We start from the raw sequence: 17,851 nt of genomic DNA on the forward strand, positions 1-17,851 counted from the left end.
AATGAAGCAAGTGACTGTCTTTATGAACTGACGGAAATCCGTCATAGCGACGGAACTTTAATTCCTGTAGTGTCTTGTGGTTTATTGCGGAGAGCATTGTTTTCAAATGTACCATCATAATTATATGCTTAAGGGAATTCACCCCATCCTCAAAGACTCTTCACTGATTTTCTTTAGTCATCTTACTGTTCAGCCACTTTTTTCAGTCTTATGAACACTTAACTCATCTGGGTTGGTTCAGTTATTAGTTTTAAGTGTTATTATTGTAATTATTGCTTGTGTACCATTTTGTGCCTCGTGCAAATCGATTTACAAGTGTTGTCTGTGTGTGGTTTTTCTTTTAATTTTTTGTTTTTGCCTCAGATTAGCCTTGAAATTATGAATGTGGAGCCACAGATAATGAGCATTTTTTACACACAATTTTCCCAAAAATCCTCTTAGAGGAAAACATTTCTATGCTTCCGTCTTTAAATATGCATTCCTCATTTACTGGATTTATCAATTTCATACTACTAATCATACACAAGTCAGCATTATAGGGTCAGTCTGTCTCAAGCTAACTGATGTTTTGCTGCTTTCAGCGATCACCATTTTGTGTTTTTTGACTTTTCTGCTTTAGGTGTCTCTGTGACATCAAGCAACACAGGAGTCCCTGACATTTCAGGGTCTGTTTACACAAAGACGCAGGTGAGCATGCTCATCAAAATGATGTGTTTTTCTTTGTTGGATTAACTTGGTCACCAAAAGTGTCTTGATCTGTCCCCACAGTCTTTTGAGAAGCAGGGTTTCCTCACAGGAACCCCCAGCGCTTCCTTTAGTTTGCCCTCAGCACTTGGGAGTGGCGGCCCCACCCACCCTCCGGCTGCGGCGGGTTACGTCGTAGCAACGGAACTTTAATTCCTGTAGTGTCTTGTGGTTTATTGCGGAGAGCATTGTTTTCAAATGTACTATCATAATTATATGCTTAAGGGAATTTACCCCATCCTCAATGACTCTTCACTGATTTTCTTTAGTCATCTTACGGTTTCTTCAGCCACTTTTTTCAGTCTTAAGAACACTTAACTCATCTGGGTTGGTTCAGTTATTAGTTTTAAGTGTTATTATTGTAATTATTGCTTGTGTACCATTTTGTGCCTCGTGCAAATCGATTTACAAGTGTTGTCTGTGTGTGGTTTTAATTTTAATTTTTAGTTTTTGCCTCAGATTAGCCTTGAAATTATGAATGTGGAGCCACAGATAATGTACATTATCTTTCAAAAAAAACTTTTATACAATAATTGATTATTATTAATATTATGATTATTACACATTTTCCCCTTCCAACTCAAAGCTGCTTGTTTGATTTAGAATGGTTTATAATAATAATAATAATTATTATATTATATTTCCCTTCCAAATTGTTGTCATGTTTTATTTATATTATTTGCCCCTTCCAAAGTTTAATGTAAATGTACATTTTAAAAAAAATATATGAAATATCTTTAGTTTATTAATATTTCAATATTTCCTCTCTCAGAGTGGCTCTGGGCAACGCAGTCAGAATGCCTCCCTTCAACAGAAGGCACAGATCAACAAGTCGGGATACAACAGCTACAACTGGGGAGGCAATTAATACCCTGTCCTGCCCCGTCTGGTGTTCCAAAGGCTGGATTAGTGGAACCTTTCCTTTCTCCCCAGATATCTCCCCCTTTTCTCTGTCCTCCACGGCGCTCCCTCTCCTCTCTCTGCACGGTCACCCTGCAGTAACAACTCCATTCCACTGGTGGCGCTGTCCTAAGAGAGAGAGAGAACTGTAAGGCGCCGCTTGAAGAAGGGGCACGGGGGAGAAGTCTTAACGGGGAGCGTGATCTCACGAATATATGGATCGTTACTTAGGCCTTCATGATCGGAGTATTGAGTATTTGGAGTTTGTATTGTGTTCAAAATACAAAAAAGCCCCCCCAAAAAACTTTTTTTTCTTTCTGGCATATGTAACATAGATCTGTTTTCTAAAAGGACAAAAGTTTCGTTTTTTTCCCCCTCTTCTTTTTCTTTTTACTGATGGATAAAATGAAAAAGAGAGGTTTGTTAGAGGGAGAGAGGGCAGTTTTTTTTTCTGTTTATTTCCCTCCTTTCTGCTTCTTGCTTGATCAGCGATCCAAATGTACATGCATCTCCTCGGTTTCTCCCCCTGCAATGCATTTTTACCTAATTTTATTTTGGGAAAAGAAGATATCACTCTAAATCGGCTAGTGCAGTTGTGAAGTTTATTTTTTACCAAATATAAATGGATATATGGAAAAAAAAAAATGTAAAGGTGAGTTCACAGGCTTCGGATCTGTACTGCGTGTGTGTGCGCATGTGTGTGCGTTTGGGTTTATTTTGTGTGTGAATGAATGAATTGCATCGTCAGGGTGGCCAGTGTATGAATGTTGTACTTATAGAATAGGCTTCAATGTGTATTCCTTTTTAATTTCTTTATTGGAGCCTATTGTACTCTCCAGATGTGAGAAGTGCACTGGTCACCTTATACTTTAGACTTATTTTCTGCAAACTGATATTTTTTTGGTCCTCATTAACCGCCTTTCCTATAGCAGGGAGACTGGATTATGTTAAGGCATGACTTTTGACCTCTGCGTTTTGATGTTTTTCATTTGGTCATTCGGTTTTCTTCGGCCACCCTGTGTGTTTTTCCACAGGCTTTGTCCTCCTCTCATACCTGCAGTCATTCTCCCCCTGAAATGCGCCACCTTCTGTCCCCAAATATATTCTTTTAGTAATATGATTATTAGGAAAGTGCTGATGGACAGAATTGTACTATGGGTATTTTTTTTTCTCATTTTTTTTTCTTTTGTCAGTGACTTTCTTTTTGTACTGTGCGTTTTAAAAATTTAAATGGATAAACTTGTCTTGTACATATATATATATATATAAAAACACAAGTACTGTAGTCAATGTTTGATGGTTTCTTTTCTCCCCTCTCGAATCCTTACACACAGACTTGTTAGCATTTTTTTTTGTTTCATAATGTTTTTTATTTTGTAAAAAATATATATATAAATATTAAGTGAATAAACAAGAAAAAGACATTTTCATCATTTTTGGATGTGAATGTCTTTTTTAAGAAAACTATGATTGTGTGCCTTTTTAACTGAAGTGTGCTTCTTTGTCTTTTAGTTTTAGGCCTTTTAAATGTTGCTTTGCAAACAATAAACAAAAGTAGCCAAAATCTTTTGAACCCAACATGAGATGGCTAGTTGGCAAAGATCTTTAAAAAAAAAAAAGTCTTTTCAGCATGCATCTTGAAATGTCAATTTATTGTTGTACATAAAAAGGATGTCTTGCCAAAGTGATTGTTAAAAGTGTTGATTGGGGTATTGAATTAAATGGCTTGCAACACATTTAGAAGGACATCTGTGAATAGTCATATTGTGAATAGTCATATATATTGTGTTTGCCAAACATTGCAGGGCTGTACGTTAACTTTTTTTGCACATAGCACTGGTGCTACAGAGGTTGAAAGTTTTGTAGCACAAGTTAGGGGTAGGCGATATGGCAAAAATATATCACCATTTTATTCAGGAATATCACCATTTTATCACGATTCTTTGTCATGTTGGTTTTACTATTTTGCAAGTTGCCTGAGCAGTACAGCCAATCTAATTTCCCTATTGTAAAAAAAAAAACCTTTCAAGTTAACACGATAAAATAAAAAAGAATGACAGACATTTAGGCCAAAGTGGGCGAAGATAAAAAAAATCTTTATTTTATCTTTGTTATTAGAAAATAAGAACATAAGATATACATTACAAAAACACATAATATGCAAATAAAACAGTGCTTTATTTTTCAGGTACAGTATTTAGCAGTAACATTAAATATTAAAATAATACACTATATACATCAATTATAATTTTTTTTAAGCAACCCTATTAAAGTTCATCAGTCATGAGCAGTGAGTGATTTTTCTGTTTTTTTTGTTTTGTTTTTTAATATTAAAGGGATAGTTTACCCAAAAATGAAAAATCTGTCTGTCAACTCTGTCATAGTGCTTTATTTTTATACCATCATTTACTCAAGTTATTTTAAACCGGAATTAGTTTTTTCTTCTGTTGAATATAAAAAAAAATATTTTGAAGAATGTGGGTAACCAAACAGTTGCTGGTCCACAGTGACTTCCATAATATTTTTTTCCTACTATCGAAGTCGATGTGGACCAGCAACTGTTTGGTTACCCACATTCTTCAAAATATCATCTTTTGTGTTCAGCACAATAAAGAAATTAATACAGGTTTGGGACAACATGTGAGTGAGTAAATAACATATATTTAATTTTTGGGTGAACTATCGCTTTAATGACAAGCGGCAGCATGTTCAGTACTGTCGCTTTAAGAGCGGCACGCATCCGTTTCTCTCAACCGTTTTACTTTCATTTTAGACACAACCAGGGGCGGATATAGAAAATGATTTTTAGGGTGGCATGGGGCCTATGAGGGGTGGCAACACCAAAGCAAGCCCCCATGCATAGTTTTTGGGGATTTATGGTCTGACATACACGGGTGTGTTCACAAATATTATATTACCATTAAGTAATCATCTATACTGTTTAAAATGAAAAAATAAATAACATTTCAATATTCATATCATCTTTTGTGTTCAGCACAATAAAGAAATTAATACAGGTTTGGGACAACATGTGAGTGAGTAAATAACATATATTTAATTTTTGGGTGAACTATCGCTTTAATGACAAGCGGCAGCATGTTCAGTACTGTCGCTTTAAGAGCGGCACGCATCCGTTTCTCTCAACCGTTTTACTTTCATTTTAGACACAACCAGGGGCGGATATAGAAAATTATTTTTAGGGTGGCATGGGGCCTATGAGGGGTGGCAACACCAAAGCAAGCCCCCATGCATAGTTTTTGGGGATTTATGGTCTGACATACACGGGTGTGTTCACAAATATTATATTACCATTAAGTAATCATCTATACTGTTTAAAATGAAAAAATAAATAACATTTCAATATTCATCACGGCACCAAGTCAAAACACAACATAAAAAAACTTCAACAGGTTATAAATGTTTCTGAGCTTGTATCACTAAAGAAGACATGCGGTTCTATTAAAATTACATCGGTTACTTAGATGGTATAATGCAAGTTTAAGAGCAACAAAAACTTTTGAATTTCCTGACATTAGAAAGAAATATAATATGAAAGCACTGAAACTGGATCAGTTTTGAAAACAAGGTTTGATTTTCTGTTATTAACAGAGGTGGGAATGTATGTAATCACCCAGAACAAACTCTATAGTATCAACCATATACTCTAGCAACACCCCAGCAACTGCATAGCAAGAGACTAGCAACCACACAATATCCTAGCAACCAACTAGCAACACTTCAGCAAACATCTAACTGACCAAACCATTTACGTTTTTTAAACAAGACTTTAAGACAAGCCAGCATACATTTGTCTTTCAAACTTTTCAATCTAGTTATTACAGTTTTTCTTACAGGTTTTTTTCAACTTCTTACATTTTCAAAACTTTGCCTCTTTTTTTTTCTTCAAAACTTTACACACAAATCCAAGAATTGCACACACAAAATGCAAAATGCCTCACATCTCTTGCAAAATGAAGCACTGCATTCAAAATATCACAAACACATCTCAAAAGCAAACATTTTCAAACACCATTAGTTTCCGTTATCGGCATCGATTCATGTTATTGTTCCGGTTTATATCCATGATGAAAGTGCGGACGGAGAATCGGATCACCAAACAATTACGCGATGAATCTCAGACATATCCGGACGGGATTAGATTTCTCAGAGGACTTCTGAGTTAGCTGAGAAGCAGTAATTATCTGATACACAAACAAATGTAAAAACAATTCGTTAGTGAACTGAGCCGCGCGCTGTGGTTTTGACTCAAAAAGATCCGGTTCATAAGAGTCATTTGTTAATGAAGCCGACCTCACTGGCACTCTGCGTGCGCGTGCAAACACTGTGCACAGTTTATTAAAAGACGTGTTTTTGCCATTATTTTGCGTTACTCTGTCATCGCCGCGGCTGAAAAGTAGCACATGAAACACTGCTTACATTTATATTTTATTCTGTGATAATTCTGGGGTGGCACAGCTTTTTCTCGGTAGATCCGCCCCTGGACATAACTAACTGTGTTTATATGTAAACCTTGTGTGCTTTTGACAGTATTAGACGCGAAATCAATCAGACGCGAAAGACAACTTACAAGTTGAGTTAAGTCTTAAAGTCCGCATGAAATCAAAATGTGAATGTATGTCGCATTGTACAGAATATTGATTCGGCGGCGCCAGAACTGCAGCTGATAGAATGTGCGCTGTAGCACGATACTGCGATATTTCTTCAAAGGCAGATCGTGGAGACATTTTAATCGTCCACCATCAAAAATCGTCATATCGTACACCCCTTAAACCAAATATAATCAATTTCACACACACAAACAAGCACAACGAAATCACTTCACATTATTAAGCGGCTGTGTTATGAAAATGCAAAACTGTATGGCATTCGCACGCGTGCTAAAGTGCTAAATTTATTCATCGCACAAACCAGTTTTTTCATAGCACGTGCATATATGTCGCACTGTACAGCCCTGCATTGCAATCAAGTAAGCTGTTTTGCTTCATATAGGAGAAATCTAACATTTTGTTTAAACAAACTATTTAAAGTGCATAAACTGCTATGGTGGAGAAATTCATTTATTCTCAAGCTAACTTTAATCAAAATTAGTTCTGTGTTTTTTGCAGTTTTTTTTTTTCTCGGGAATTTTAAATGGTATGGACCTTGTTCAAGTAAATGGTGTGAGGGGTAAAAAAAAATCATGATACTTTGTTAACCTTTATTTATTTGATATTTACACATTTAAAAAAAAACGTCTTAAATGATCACATCATGTTTCCATGATTTTGTGAAGTAAAGAAATTGTAGTTTTTAAATCCTCTGTAGTTTTAGAGATATTAGCATTAGATTCTCTTTACAGCACCTAATGTAAATCCTTCACGTAAATTCATCGTAAACTTGATAAAAATGTCTATATTATTTTCCAACTACCGATAGTCTGGTATTATGTCTATTTATTTTACAATTCAAATTTAAAATTGTATTCCACATCTTGTAATTTTTATTAGTCTATCATGATTGCCTATTACGGCGGACTTTTATTTTTAAAGGATTTTCCGGAAGTTAGTGGAAAGATCTCGTAGGTTTCCTCTACTGTTCTTCCTGTGCTGGATCTCTGATGCAACTGATTGTTATGGTGCCGTTTGTGAAGGATCACTGGATACTGCGTCCTTAAATGAGCGTTTTTGATCTGTTTCGTGGGTTTTTCGGGGTTCCCGGTGGTCATTATCGTGGTGATGGCCGCAGGTGAGTCTATCTAACAGTTTAAAGTGTAAATTCCTCCTGACAGCAGCAGCTGTTAGACTAAATAACACTAATATAAGAGTTAATCTTGTCAAGACACGCTATATAGGTTAAAATATTGTGTATAGTGTTATAAACGTCCATGCTTAAAAATGTTTTTATTTGTGGAGGTTTCTGTATTGGTGTCAATGAAAGTAAATGCTTGGTGAATGTGTTTTTATAACCATAAACTTTAGAGTGTTGTTTTAGAAATATTCGATTGTCAGTGCAGTTGTGAATGATTTGATAATGCATTCATTGTTGGTGTAGTTTTATTCCCCAAAGTCATTTACAAATTGCTACTATATGTGAAGCCGTATGGAACCCAGTACAAACTCTTTTTCAGTTTTACTTTGACACATCAGGGCATAAATAACAGTGGGCCAAATTTTTTGATCATTATTATTATTATTATTATTATTATAGAATGTGAAAAATAGCAGTAATGAACCGTTTTTTTTTTTTCATTATCCCGTTATTAGAAGTGAAAATTCTGTTAGTATTAGTTCTAAATACAAATGTAGACCTAAGTTGATTTTACGTGTATTTATTTTTCCTTCGTTAGGGTTAGTTAATGATTAATTCACTGCAGTGGCATTGTTTAATTCTGAGCAGTCTGCTAATTTGAATGTTTTGATCAGGGACCCCTTCTTCGAAGGGATGATTCATGAAGATGATGATGACGATGAGGATGATGACAGTGGATTTCACCACGATGACTTTAATAGGCCCCATCGGGACCCGTTCGTTGATGCCTTCAGATTTGGTTTCAGTTTTGGGCCCGGCGGGATGCGCTTCGAGGAACCTCAGCTGTTTGGCCAGATCTTCAGGGACATGGAGGAGATCTTTGCCAGTTTAGACCGCTTTGATGAGCGTCATGGCATTGGACACAGAGGTGCGTTTGTTTGCTCTGTTCCACAATGATTTTTACATTTCATTTGTTCAAAGCATTTCTTCATCTTCCATGATTCTTATCTTAATTTAGGTTTTGAAAGCTGATTAGGTGGATTTATGTGCCCAACAGGTGCTCCATCAGAAGAAGCTCCGCCTCCTCAGGAAGGTGCTGAGAAAGGCAGGGGTCGAGCAGGAAGTAGTAACCCGATTAGAGATTTCATGTTGAAGTCTCCTGACAGCTCACCCTACACATCACCCCTCCCTCCCCCCTCTGAGGCACCAAAGGACAGGCATTCCTCTTCTCCACAGGATCCCAGCAGCCACTTTCCTCAGTGGAGACCCTTCTCAAAGGTAAACCTATTTACAGATTCAGTGCTTTTAGAGTCTTTTCATGCTGGGTTGTCACCTGATTGTCTTCATTAAATTTTTTTAGTTCCATGATCTTTGGAAAGATGGCCAATTAAAACCAAAAGAGGGAGAGAAAAAAGAGGATGGAGGTAATGCATTTTGCTTTTTTTCTATGATTTAAATGCAAGTATAGACAGTAAGCAAATTCTCAAGAAAACAACACTTTTTTTCACTATTCTGAACAGTTCTGCGCACACATTTTTGTCTGGATTTCTGGAAGAAGTTTGGATATCTTAATGAAACATTAGATATCCAGACACTTGAAAATTAACTTAGCCTCCAAATAAAAGAATGATGGATCACTGCAGTATAAAATTTCAGACTTTTGATTTTGTCTATGATTTTTCTGCTGACAATTCAGATTGTATATGACTATATGAATTTCTTGACTGATGCTATATATAATTCACCCAGACCTTTTGTCTTCTGGTTCCACCCTCAGATCTGGACTCACAGGTGTCTTCAGGTGGTCTGGATCAGATCTTGACTCCAGCACCTTCACAGCCAAAGATAAGGTCAACTTTTAAGTCTGTCAGCGTCACCAAGGTGGTCAGACCAGATGGAGTGAGTGATCCTGTATAATTTTGTACTCCAAAGTTATTCTGATCAAAAATATGGTAATATTGTAGAGCAACGCTCAAAATATACCACACATTTTGTGTTCAGATGCTGTCTAACATGCCTGTGAAACACCTGTTTTTAATTACAATAATACAGATTGTATGTATGTGTGTGTAGACGGTAGAAGAAAGGCGAACAGTCAGAGACGGTGAAGGTAATGAAGAGACTATGGTGACCATCTCCGGTCCAGGTGTCCGAGACGGGCCGCAAGATCAGTCTGGTCTGCTCATGCCAGGTTAGCGGTTTCTAGACCACTTTTTAACAGTGTCCTGTGACTGTCCCATATAATGTATGGTCTTAAAGTGACCCTATTACGGATTTTTGAAAATTACCTTTCATGCAGTGTGTAACACGGCTCTAAGTGAAGGAAAACATCCTGCAAAGTTTTAAATCTGAAAGTGCACCGTGTATAAAGTTACTGTCTCTCAAAAGAAAGAGTCGACTCTGAATAATTGAAACCAGTCGTTTTTAAAACGAATCCCAAGCCGTTTCATGTTGACGTCAACATGAAACATTAGCATATTGCCCGCCCACTTGTTGGTCTTTTCGTGTTGGTCTGAATGAAAATGCTAATTCATTCTTTGCCACTAGGTGTGCTTTCGGAGCGATAAAAATAGCGGTTTCCCCGGTAACAACTGTACACAAAGCAGCACTGCACTCACAAACCTGCTTTATCAGGCATTACAGGCATGATCCAATCGGACCAATCACTGCAGGTTAGCGTCATGCAAAGGAGGGGTTTGGAAAAATGAATCGTTGAGCGAATATTTTGGGAGTCGTTGAGCAAGTACGGTAAAAATAAATGCATATTATAAGACAATGAAAGTGTTTTTTGACCTTGCATGCATGTCAACCTGTTGTTGGGGACTCCCAAAACTAAAATATGAACCTTTCATTACCCATAATAGGGGCACTTTAAAGGTAAAAGACAAAGAGAATATTTAAAATAGACATTTTATATTTTAGAGGATTTATATAACATCCTTTTATACATTTTAAAGTAATTCAGAATATTCCTCAAGCTTGTGCAATGCTTTGCTCTAGCTTTTCCTGAATAATCATTCAGAAATGTATGTTCTGCATATTTCAGGTGGGTTGAACCCTTCTGTTGACATGCAGGAGGATTTCTCAGAGTTTTCCAAGTTCTTCAGAGTCTTTCGAGGCTGAAGGAGCTGTGGACACAAACCTAAGGATGATCTCTTTTCATCCTTTCCCAGCAAACCCACCAACTGCAAGCTACGAGAATTATTAGTTGATTTTACATTGTTCAGTCTGATTGAATTGTTCAGTGTGAATGTGGAGATCCATTCTTGATTATTGGAGTGAAGAACAATTATTTGCTGCCACAAATTGGCCCTAGTAATTTTGCCTACTGTTTTTCTTTCAATAAACTTTTATTGAGAATAGTTTAAGAATTGTATTAACATTGAACCTTGGGTTAGTTGTTGAAGCTGCAATGTTCTGAAAAGGACTGACTGACAATTTTAGTTTGCTGGTAGAGAAGAGCAGATACTGCAGATGATAAGACGGAGTTTAATATATTTGTAAATTGTATTTTCAGTGGTGTTTCACTGTGTAACATAAAGAAAAGAATAAGATCTGCCTTGTTTTTCTAATTTTGTTTTCATTTGTTGTGCTTTGAGAACAGGGGCCGTATGTATAAAGCCGCTCAAAGTAAAAGTTTAGTCTTAAGTGTGTCAAAATTCTAAGAATGACGTAATTTTACTCTTATTCCTAGACTTAAGAATAAGAGTGATTCATAAAGGTTCCTAAGTGTTAAAAGAGGTCTCAGCTCCTAATAGTTCACAACACTTAAGTGTCACCTCAGTCAACACTTAAGACTCAGTCTTAGACTTTACTGAAAGTTGCTTTTAGCATCTTTATAAAAGTCTCCTACTCTTATAAAAGTCCTACTTTTTACTAAGAATTTTTTGACACTAAAGTCAAAGCTTAAGACTATTCTTAAGAGCATTTCTGAGAAGTTTTATACATACGGGCCCAGGTCAGTTTAAAAAGTGATGAACACGCTTCAGCTCTAAATCTTTACGATGTGTCAAAATCCTAAAAATGCTATGCTTTTCTTGTAAAATGTGAACTGAACAAAGCCAAGCATAACTAGTCAGCCTGGATTTAACCTATTCAAAGAGTAACAAGGATATTGAGTTGTGATGAAATAAAGCTTTTTAAATTATTGTTGAAATTATATTGAGGTGGCCATGAAAACACTGAAAATTTTTCCTCATGAAGATCCTGGGGTGTTTATCCTCCGGGTAAGTCCAAAACTTAATACAACACTTTAATGTTCATTAATTTTGTTATATTTTAATTTGTGTTTTACGCTCCACTTTCTTTGGTTTGTATCAAACGGCACTATTTATTTTTTTGAATCTCAAAGTTAATCGGCTCTTCAGTTTCCAGAATGTGATCTCACAGGGTATGTTTAGCAACAAAAAGTTTCATTTAGAATCTGTCAGTGTTGTCTCACAACAGGCTGACCCAGTTCTGCCACATCTAGAGACTTACCTGTCACAGGTTTTCCTGTCTGCTCTTGTTGACTGACAATCTGAAGCATTTAGTGCAATGCTGACAATGTAAGCTAACAAGTTTAGTAAACAGTATTACATTTTTAACAGTTATTTAAAGTGAAAACAGAAAATAATAATTTTGTGTTCACCAATTTTGTATTTCCCCATAAAAAATGAACACATACAGGAACATAAAGGTCAAAGATATAGGCACCAAACCCGGCACACTGCTGGTCATAGTGCATATCATGCCATAACTGGTGAGAGTTGGTTAGCTTTGCACCCAATTTGATCTTTGTCTACATCATATGAGACATCAGTGACATCGACTTTATGGAGATTGACTTTATACTCCGTTATATAAATGATTATCTCCTAAGTAGATAGAATTTAAGACAATCTCTACAGATATGAGATACCCTCAAAAGCTGATTTCACTTGTATGGGCCATTTTGATCCCAACATGAATAACCAATGGTGTAGAGTTTTTTTTTTAGGCTGTAATTATAATTTTAGTCCATTGGTGAGACTTGTATAGGCTAACTATGATGAGAATATTGAGAACAGCTGCATGGACACTACCTCTTCTGGAAGCAATCATGGACCTCAGGGTCAAATATTTACTCATATGTCAACTAGTGTAGCTTTGCTTAATTACCCAGAAAACTAGTTCATTAGGAAAAACACTGAGAAAATGGGGCCTGAGCCAGTAGATATGCATGAGAGATATACACTGATGTATGTGCTTGTGAATGTTATTATGAGACAACATAAACATGGTTTTCTTTCTTAACTAGATATTGGTTAATGGATAACTGGTTCAGCTAAAAATAAGGCGGCATCTGTATCTTTTATTTTACTCTGATGATATATACACACACACACTTAAAATGTAAGGTATTTTGTATGAATTAGGTCATTAAGCTTTTGTTTTAAAATGAATAGTAGAAGATTTATGCATAAATCTGGAATATGCCAGCTGTGCTTCACAGGTAAAAGTTAACAATAAACTACTCATCATTTTATTACACAAAAGGGCAATGTACTACATGTAATTGTCATTCCTTGCCCAGACACACACTTTAACCACAATAGATAGTCTTGCGTTTACTTATGCTGTGTGATAATTAGCTAAACATTTTTTTATTTTTTTTTTGAAGACCATTCTGACTGGGTCTTTTCATTACAGACCTTCTGTATGGAGCCCTGAGAAACATCTGGAGTACTGAAGTCCTGGCCTGCATTTACTTTCATTGTAAACGAACAGAAAGACACAGAAAGTAGGCTACAGAGGGCAGAAATGGTGGATCGTCTGCTGAGGAGATGCCGAATCAAGAGCAGCTTGTTCAGAGAATGTCTGGCGGAATTTTTCGGGGTCTATATTTTGATAGTAAGTCAGCCTTCATCTGTATTTGTAATATGGAAATATGTGCCGTTAACATGTATCTCTTAGCAAAATGTTGGTAATTTTCCCCAATTTTATGAAATTGCTATGATATTTTTTTTTAAGTATGCCTATATATAGCCTACATGTTTGCATTCAAATTGTAAAGCACTTATAAAAACGTATAGCAATTTTTTTATCTTTAGTATATCTTTATTGAGTCAAATATAACGCCTTCTGCCCATTAAATCTTTTTTGTAGCAAATGTGCAAAGAATGTCAGCAATATTCTGGAGATCAAACTTGACTTAAAACTACTTAATACAATTTTTGGCACTGAATAGAAACTTCACTTACCAAAATGCACAGCAGTCTTATTGTGCCGTAAGCCTTTTCATTATAAACGTTGTGTCTGTGTAAAACATTCACACTTGATAATTCCTTACATTTTTCTTGATGCCACTTTCTCTTCAGCTTTTTGGGTGCGGGTCAGTTGCCCAGGTGACGACCTCTCAAAACACTAAGGGTGAATACCTGTCAATCAACCTCGGGTTTGCATTGGGCACCACATTTGGGATTTATGTGGCAAAAGGGGTATCAGGTATAAAATCTCTAAAGCAGCTGTGTATATTAAGACATAATTCCCTGCATATACATATTTTATGAATACATTTCTCATTTGTTTAAGGAGCTCACCTGAATCCAGCTGTTTCCCTCACTCTGTGTGTCCTGGGCAGGTTTTCCTGGACTTGTCTTCCATTCTATGTGTGCTCACAGCTCTTAGGTGCATTTTTGGCTGCAGCAACTGTTGCTCTTCAGTATTATGGTGAGTGAATCTCATTCAACCTGATCTATCTTATCTACACTACCAGTCAAAAGTCTAGTCAAGTCACCATTATTTATATAGCGCTTTTTACAATGCAGATTGTGTCAAAGCAGCTTTACAGTATTAAACAGGGAAATAGTGTGTCGAAATAGTCTGGAATAGTTACAAAGGCTATATTTATTTGAACAAAAATACAGTAAAAACTGTAATATTGTGAAATATTATTACAATAACAGTTTTCTATTTGAATATATTTTAAAATTTAATTTGTTCCTGTGATGAAAATGTAAATTATTCCTCCAGTGTTCAGTCGTTATTTCTTCGGATCCTTCAGAAATTATTCTAATATGCTGATTTGCTGCTCAAATTTTTTTTTTTATTATTATTAATTTTGAAAACATATTCAGTAATCACATTCAAAAACAATTAGGCTCCAACTCAGCATAATAGAATGTCACACTGAAGACTAGACTGCAAAATTGGTATATAATGCTTACTGAAAACTATTATTTACATTTTTTTTACAACAATATTAACTTAAATACATGAATTTATATAAACAAAACTAGTTTTTATAACCAGTTAGAAATAGCTCTTTAAGGTATTGCATGGTTACCACATTTCACAGCTGCTTAATGGCTGCTGAATATTCAGCTTTGCCATCACAGGGATGAATTACATTTTTACAATATATTACACTTTACATTGTTATGAATTAATATAATTAGTCATAACAAGTAATATTTGGTTATGGTGATCTTATGGCGATCCAAACTTTTGACTGGTAATGTAGGCCTATATATAAAAATACACAAGTGCATCCAAATGAAGAAACTTTCCTGCTCATACGTGTTTGTTCACAGATGCCATAATGGATTTCACTGGAGGGCATCTGACAGTTAGTGGTGCCACTGCCACCGCTGGTATCTTCTCAACTTATCCAGCAGACTACCTGAGTCTATGGGGAGGAGTGGTGGACCAGGTCAGCATAATATATGAAACATGGAAATCTACTGCTTGAAATGCTAAGACTATTCTCAAGACGCAATACTTTCATAAGTTCACCATAACCAAATAATCAAAGCTAATTATGTTCATTCATAACAGAATTACCTATTCTGATGCTTTTATGCAAAAGTAGCTTACATTTTATATACATTACTATCAGTTATTGTCAACCACTGAAAATTGTTCCAAAAGAAGCCACAACAGAATGCATGTATTTTTAAACACAGTCATTTTTTGTGCCACCTACTGGTCACATATATAGTTTGTAAAGCGTATTTTTAGTTTGTGTCTGTACCTGGATTAGCTCAGTTCACACTCTGTCAAAGTCATGTAACATTAACAAGGCTTTTAAAAAGATGTGTTTGTCAGTTTGGTCTGAAGTGAACTGTGTAGCCAGACCACATTAACTTGAGCTTGTCCTGTAGATAATTGGCACAGCTGCTCTGCTAGTGTGTGTTCTTGCATTGGGAGATCCTCGTAACACACCAGCTCCTCCTGGTCTGGAGCCTGTCCTGGTAGGAGCAGCTGTCCTGGTGATCGGCATCTCGATGGGGTCTAACAGCGGATATGCCATTAACCCGGCTCGAGACTTCGGCCCGAGACTCTTCTCTTACATTACAGGCTGGGGAGATGAAGTGTTCAGGTCAGTCTAACATACACACAAGGTCACTGAAAGGTTTTGCACTGAAATATTTTCTTATATTTTTATAATATTTTCTTAAAATATTTTCTAAGTATATATATATATATATATATATATACAGGTGCATCTCAATAAATTAGAATGTCGCGGAAAAGTTCATTTATTTCAGTAATTCAACTCAAATTGTGAAACTCGTGTATTATATATATATATATATTTACACACACACACACACATACTACTGTTCTGTGTTTGGGGTTCAAAACAAGGCTGCATTTATTTGATCAAAATACAGTAGAAATAGTAATATTGTGCCAATATTATTACAATATAAAATACCTTTTTTATGTGAATATATTGTAAATTGTAATTTATTCCTGTGATGCAAAGCTGAATTTGCTGAATCATTACTCCAGTCTTCAGCATCACATGATCCTTCAGAAATCATTCTTATATGCTGATTTGGTGCTAATGAAACATTTATTTTTATTATCATATATTATTATTATTCCTATGTTGAAAACAGCTGCTTCATGTTTTTAAAGTAATTTTTATAACATAAATGTCAGGTTTCTTTGAAAGTAAAAAAACTTCATAAAATATCTTAAAAAAAAAAAACTTTTAAATGGTAGTGCATGTTATATGCAAACTAAACTAGTATTTGTAATCCACATTCACTGTAATTTTTGTAAAAAAAAAATTTTTTGTGAAATTGTAAATAAACCTTTATTGGAGTATGTTTTACATGAAAACGCTACTTAAGTGTTTCTACTTCACAATTAATTACACATTTCATTCAATGTTTTACAATTTCTTGTTATTATTTGTGAGATTTACTTGTAATTTCTGAGTGGAAATTGTTTCTACACCATTTTTCCTGTGTAGACATACAACATAAATGTTTAGCATTGTCAATGTAAAGAACAACAGGACAATACATTTGTGCGTGTATTTTTTTTGGTGAAATTGTAAGTAAACCTTTATTGGAGTATGTTTTACATGAAAACGCTACTTAAGTGTTTCTACTTCACAATTAATTACACATTTCATTCAATGTTTTACAATTTCTTGTTATTATTTGTGAGATTTACTTGTAATTTCTGAGTGGAAATTGTTTCTACACCATTTTTCCTGTGTAGACATACAACATAAATGTTTAGCATTGTCAATGTAAAGAACAACAGGACAATACATTTGTGCGTGTAAAAAAAAACAAAAAACTTGGACACTAACATGAGAGCTGTTGTGTGTCAGGGCTGGTCATGGCTGGTGGTGGGTACCTGTGTTTGTAACGTGTGTGGGTGCTCTCCTGGGCGCATTACTCTATGAGCTGCTGATTGGAGTTCATCATCCAGACTCAGAGCCAGAGGATGCTGAAGACCTGACAGCTGTGCTCCAGCAAACTGTGGAGCTGGACGGTATGCAGCCAAAATTTGACACCATTAAAGAAAACTGCAAGGACGGGATCTTTTCCATAACCTCAGCAGACATCAGCTGAAGTGAAAAGAACCTGCAAAATTTCAATTGTTAATATTTATATGCTAAATACATTTAATTTAAGGATTATTGTGTTTATGATATTAATAGAAATTATTTGTTGTACGTGAACTGGGGGACCTTATGGTGGTCTTCTACATCTTGTGATTTTGATTTTTTTATTAGGTTTGTTAATGATCAAATATATCAAATGCTATATATACCGTATATATCATTGACTTTGTAAAACCTTAAAGGACATGTCTTAAAATACATTTCTGTTTAAAATAATGTAGCACAATATCTACATGATATACTGTCTTGCCTACTGTTGAATTACTGCTCAATAAATTCAACAGAAATATAGTACGTTATATTCATATTTTGTTAGCTTTGTTAGCAAACATCATGTACTGAAATCTCTAATGAAGTGGTAAGACTTTATAATATTGTTTTGTTTTATTTGTTAACATTAAGATGAATCATTTCAACAATTTGTTTCAACAAGTTTTGTGAAGTAACCTGTTTTTATAAATACCAACGTTAACAAACATGAATAAATCCTGGAAAAATATGTTGCTCAACATCAGTTCATGCCAACTATGGCAATGAAAAATGTGACCTTATTGGTCAGTTTCTGAC

At 35.4% G+C, this 17,851-nt stretch overlaps 3 protein-coding genes and 1 long non-coding RNA gene across 4 annotated transcripts in view; 3 read left to right on the forward strand and 1 right to left on the reverse strand.

The window, feature by feature from the left end:
• Positions 1–2,289, forward strand: part of ubap2l (ubiquitin associated protein 2-like) — a 30,105-nt gene extending 27,816 nt beyond the window's left edge. The window contains 3 exon segments of the mRNA XM_016540613.1: positions 620–687; positions 769–971; positions 1,513–2,289. Of these exon segments, the coding sequence (XP_016396099.1) occupies positions 620–687; positions 769–971; positions 1,513–1,612 (371 nt within the window). The 3' untranslated portion in view covers positions 1,613–2,289.
• Positions 1–4,517, reverse strand: part of LOC107729887 (uncharacterized) — a 7,014-nt gene extending 2,497 nt beyond the window's left edge. Inside the window, exon 1 of the long non-coding RNA XR_001638631.1 lies at positions 4,325–4,517. This is a non-coding gene — a long non-coding RNA (uncharacterized LOC107729887). The remainder of the gene's footprint in view (positions 1–4,324) is intronic.
• Positions 4,518–7,232: 2,715 nt separating this feature from the next.
• Positions 7,233–10,991, forward strand: LOC107729882 (HCLS1-associated protein X-1-like). The gene is made up of 7 exons (XM_016540608.1): positions 7,233–7,389; positions 8,067–8,320; positions 8,450–8,670; positions 8,753–8,816; positions 9,170–9,291; positions 9,466–9,583; positions 10,439–10,991. Exons 1-7 carry the CDS (start codon positions 7,319–7,321, stop codon positions 10,513–10,515), a joined length of 927 nt encoding a protein of 308 aa, XP_016396094.1. The 5' UTR covers positions 7,233–7,318; the 3' UTR covers positions 10,516–10,991.
• A 2,182-nt stretch (positions 10,992–13,173) lies between these two features.
• LOC107729875 (aquaporin-10-like) lies at positions 13,174–17,231 on the forward strand. Its single transcript, XM_016540599.1, has 6 exons — positions 13,174–13,263; positions 13,731–13,857; positions 13,945–14,082; positions 14,946–15,064; positions 15,516–15,733; positions 16,988–17,231. The coding sequence occupies exons 1-6, from the start codon at positions 13,174–13,176 to the stop codon at positions 17,229–17,231; spliced, it is 936 nt and encodes a 311-aa protein (XP_016396085.1).
• Positions 17,232–17,851: the final 620 nt, after the last annotated feature.

This window comes from Sinocyclocheilus rhinocerous, unplaced genomic scaffold (assembly GCF_001515625.1).
Source record: "Sinocyclocheilus rhinocerous isolate Xijiao unplaced genomic scaffold, SAMN03320098_v1.1 scaffold1269, whole genome shotgun sequence".
Classification (NCBI taxonomy): domain Eukaryota; kingdom Metazoa; phylum Chordata; class Actinopteri; order Cypriniformes; family Cyprinidae; genus Sinocyclocheilus; species Sinocyclocheilus rhinocerous.

What these genes read in the sequence shown, in the direction of transcription:
- LOC107729875 (XM_016540599.1), top strand. Translation starts at nt 13,174, where the DNA reads ATGGTGGATCGTCTGCTGAGGAGATGCCGAATCAAGAGCAGCTTGTTC. An exon ending in TCGGGGTCTATATTTTGATA is followed by an intron (nt 13,264 to 13,730) that starts GTAAGTCAGCCT and finishes CTTTCTCTTCAG; the next exon opens with CTTTTTGGGTGCGGGTCAGT. An exon ending in TGTGGCAAAAGGGGTATCAG is followed by an intron (nt 13,858 to 13,944) that starts GTATAAAATCTC and finishes CATTTGTTTAAG; the next exon opens with GAGCTCACCTGAATCCAGCT.
- LOC107729882 (XM_016540608.1), top strand. Translation starts at nt 7,319, where the DNA reads ATGAGCGTTTTTGATCTGTTTCGTGGGTTTTTCGGGGTTCCCGGTGGT. An exon ending in AGAGAAAAAAGAGGATGGAG is followed by an intron (nt 8,817 to 9,169) that starts GTAATGCATTTT and finishes TTCCACCCTCAG; the next exon opens with ATCTGGACTCACAGGTGTCT. An exon ending in AGGTGGTCAGACCAGATGGA is followed by an intron (nt 9,292 to 9,465) that starts GTGAGTGATCCT and finishes ATGTGTGTGTAG; the next exon opens with ACGGTAGAAGAAAGGCGAAC.